Raw genomic sequence first — 3,450 nt, forward strand, 5'->3', positions numbered from 1 at the left:
GTATATATATGTACACACACACACACACTCACATTCATTCATCCTTTATTTATACAGGTTAGTCTCGTTGAGACTCGAGAACTCATTTACAAGAGAGACATGTTTTAAACAAAGAACACAGATGAAAACAGTAGACAATCATAAAAAAAGCATAAGAATTGAAAAATAAATAGAAGAAAATGATATAAAAAAAAATCTACACTGTAAAGTGATATAAAATACTACAACCAGGAACATGTCTGCATTGATTTTTTCCATGAGCTTAGCAGTTGTTTGAAACCAAACATATATACTGTATACATATATATACTGTATATACTAAAATAAACTACTACTTACTACTTGTCCTACTATTCCTACTTTGTGGTTTTTCACTTATCACGGAGCTACAGGGTACAAATCCCCCATGATAATCAAGGAACTACTGTATGTATATATATATATATATATATATAAACATCCCATTTGGTTAAAAAAACATTAACTTGGAGGGGATGCACGTACTTTGACAGTAACGTTGAGCTTGCCCATGACCATAGTTTCCATTTTATAATCCTTTCCATGTAAAGTGTTATAGGAGAAAAGAGGGTGGGTCGTGGACGGACGGTAGGTGCTGAGTCAAAAAGAAGTACACCGGCTGGAAAAACATTGTTAGGAAACAGCTTAGTGTATGATTAACAGGAAGCAGTGTTTTAAAAAAATAAAAAATAAAAAGATAGTGATGAATTGGCCCATTTGAACATGACTGTAAATATCTGAAAATCACGGCCCATCTTCTGAAATCTTTCTAAAAGTAAGGTTTGATGAGAAGTGACTCGCTGCATGGTGTCCAAACAAACAAAAACTTCAGACAATCTAGAAACTTAAATTTCCTAAACTAGGTTAAATAAAAGGTCTGAATATTAATTAGAATAAAAAAGAATAATTACACATTCAAACAGGCCATAGTGTCATAATGTACTGCAAAAGATACACAACTCATTATTAATATGTTTATTCACACAGTTTACTGAAACTATTATTTTAAAAAGAAGCAATTAAAGGAGTCACAATAATATCTATGTAATAAAGGTGTTACCAAAAACGAATGCTGCCACTCCATCTTTACTGATGCAAACGATCCAATACAAAAATAAAATATAGCAAAACTATTTAGAATCTATTTAATTATCACTTATAAAACAGTTAAAAATAAAGAGAAATAAGAAAGTCCCAAAGCGTTGCTCACACTACACTCACAAAGACCAACAAAAGTTATCAAATGTTATCTGAGTTTTAAAGAATTCTGTAATCTTACTCCACTTTTCCTTCAATGAGTCTTCCTGTTCTTACTCATTTTCATGCAGTCCCTTTCTGCAACACCTGCTACAATATTCCAGAGCGAGACTCTTGTTACATGTCAGACACAAATCCACCTCTGTGGGAATCCTGGCTGTATTTTATCTTGTGTAATAATCTGAGCATCATTGTTGGAAAGCAAAACCCTTCACACTTTTACTTCAGCCCAAACAATTACCCTTTATATTGTGTCCTGTTCCTGCTGCTGGTTTGTGATCGCACTGCTGAGTGTTTTACAGAAAACTTTTCAAGTCAGCTAGAGTATAGATATTTTTTAGTGATTTCATTCGTGCCAGGAGTGTTTGAATGAATGAAAAGCACTAACGGGGCTTGTTGGTGACAGCAGAACATCAGTGGAATATAGGTTGGGGTCACCACCCTGACTGTGTGTGAATTTCACACTGAACAGCATGAATAGGCTGAGCAAACTGAACAAAGGAACGTTGGATTGAATGTGTGAACACGGAGACAGTAATTAAAAAAGACGTAGTGTTCCTTTTAACATGCTGTCACAAGTTCCTGAGGTCTTAATGAAATGTTTATGGATGGTTGATGGTTGATGTTTGCAGTAGAGTTGATGGTGTGATGCTGTGGCAGCCGGTCCATGGGGGCAGTTGGGGAGGAGCCCGCCTAAAAAAATTAATTGGCCCCACAAAGTAGTTCCTCCTAATAAACAATGTAAATTACTTAATTACTGAGCTTACTGTGTATTGTTTTGTTCTGTAAATTCTTCAAATTTTTTGACAAATTTAAAAGGAATTTTAACTGATTTTCAGGGATTCATTCTCTGTTTTGTAATTATTTACTGTTATTACTGACCCACATTTGTCAAATGGATCCAAACTTGCCACTAGTGATGCAAATGGCATGTCCAATAGTTTAAATTGGGGCATTACATTTTCTGCCCCGTGGACACATTCAGCTGGTTTTAGAGCATTGATATGAATCTCAATGTTACTGAGCTCAGAGCTGCACTGAAACCTGCCGAGCACAACAGTGGAGATATTCTTCATAAATCCATTTGGAGCAGACAGAGAGGATCTGTACAGAAAACTGAGGAAGAGAGTGGAAAAGAAAAGATGTTCGCTACCATGGTAGGATCTTATGTGACACGTTTTGAGGAGTGCACAGCTGTGATGAGTCGATGGTTAAATAATTGGATTAGCAATCAAAAGTATGTAGGGTTGATCTCTGCTTGTAACAATTGAATTGGTAATGGTATATTCCTTCAAAATTTTTCACTTTTATTTTATTTTGTTTTTTTGTTACTTCAATGAACTTATTCCTTTCATTTTGCTGTGTTAATCTGGAGCATTAATTACTTCAGATAAAAGTAGAAATCAAGTCCAGAGAGCTGTGGACCTGTTGGCTGGGGGTGGGAGGCTGCAGATTCTATTAGTTATACAAGACTTGTTTTCACGAGACACAGAACCTGAACCCATGGGAGAGAGAAACAAGTCAACAAGTTTGTGCACAAATAAAGATGAAAAAAAAAATATATATATATAGAATAGAATAGACTAGAATAGAATTCAACTTTATTGTCATTGCACATGTCACAGGTACAAAGCAACGAAATGCAGTTTGCATCTATCCAGAAGTGCTTAGCAAGAAAAATAAATTGGTAGATATATATAGTACAATATACAATAAGTTGCTTTGAATATCATATAGGTATAAATATATACAGTTTGTGAGTGTACAGACTATGAACAGGTTATAATATGAAGGGGTATAAACAACTATATAAAAAAAAATATATATATATATAAGTATGTGAGTACTTATGAACAGTAGATAGTAGATTATGTGTACAGTTCGTACAGTAGTGGGCTAATGGACGAAAGTGCAGGTTGTGGTGTTACAGTCCATGTGCTGTTGTTGTGTGTATGAGAATACAGACCGTTGTTGTTGTTCGGATGTCAGGAGGCAGAGTTCAGGAGTGTGACAGCTGTGGGGAAGAAACTTTTCCGGTACCTGGTGGTTTTAGTCCGGAGGCTCCTGTAGCGCCTCCCAGAGGGCAGGAGGGTGAAGAGTCTGTGCTGGGTGGCTGGAGTCTTATGATTTTCCCAGCCCTTTTCAGACACCGCTTCCTGTAGATGTCCTTTATGG

At 35.9% G+C, this 3,450-nt stretch overlaps 1 protein-coding gene across 1 annotated transcript in view; it reads left to right on the forward strand.

Moving 5' to 3' along the window:
• LOC119425501 (retinal dehydrogenase 2) overlaps positions 1-3,345 on the forward strand; it is an 18,701-nt gene extending 15,356 nt beyond the window's left edge. The window contains exon 7 of the mRNA XM_037693033.1: positions 3,265-3,345. Within this exon, the coding sequence (XP_037548961.1) occupies positions 3,265-3,345 (81 nt within the window). The remainder of the gene's footprint in view (positions 1-3,264) is intronic.
• The last annotated feature ends 105 nt before the right edge of the window (positions 3,346-3,450 follow it).

The sequence above is a fragment of the Nematolebias whitei genome, chromosome 2, assembly GCF_014905685.2.
Source record: "Nematolebias whitei isolate Nwh7 chromosome 2, NemWhi1, whole genome shotgun sequence".
Classification (NCBI taxonomy): domain Eukaryota; kingdom Metazoa; phylum Chordata; class Actinopteri; order Cyprinodontiformes; family Rivulidae; genus Nematolebias; species Nematolebias whitei.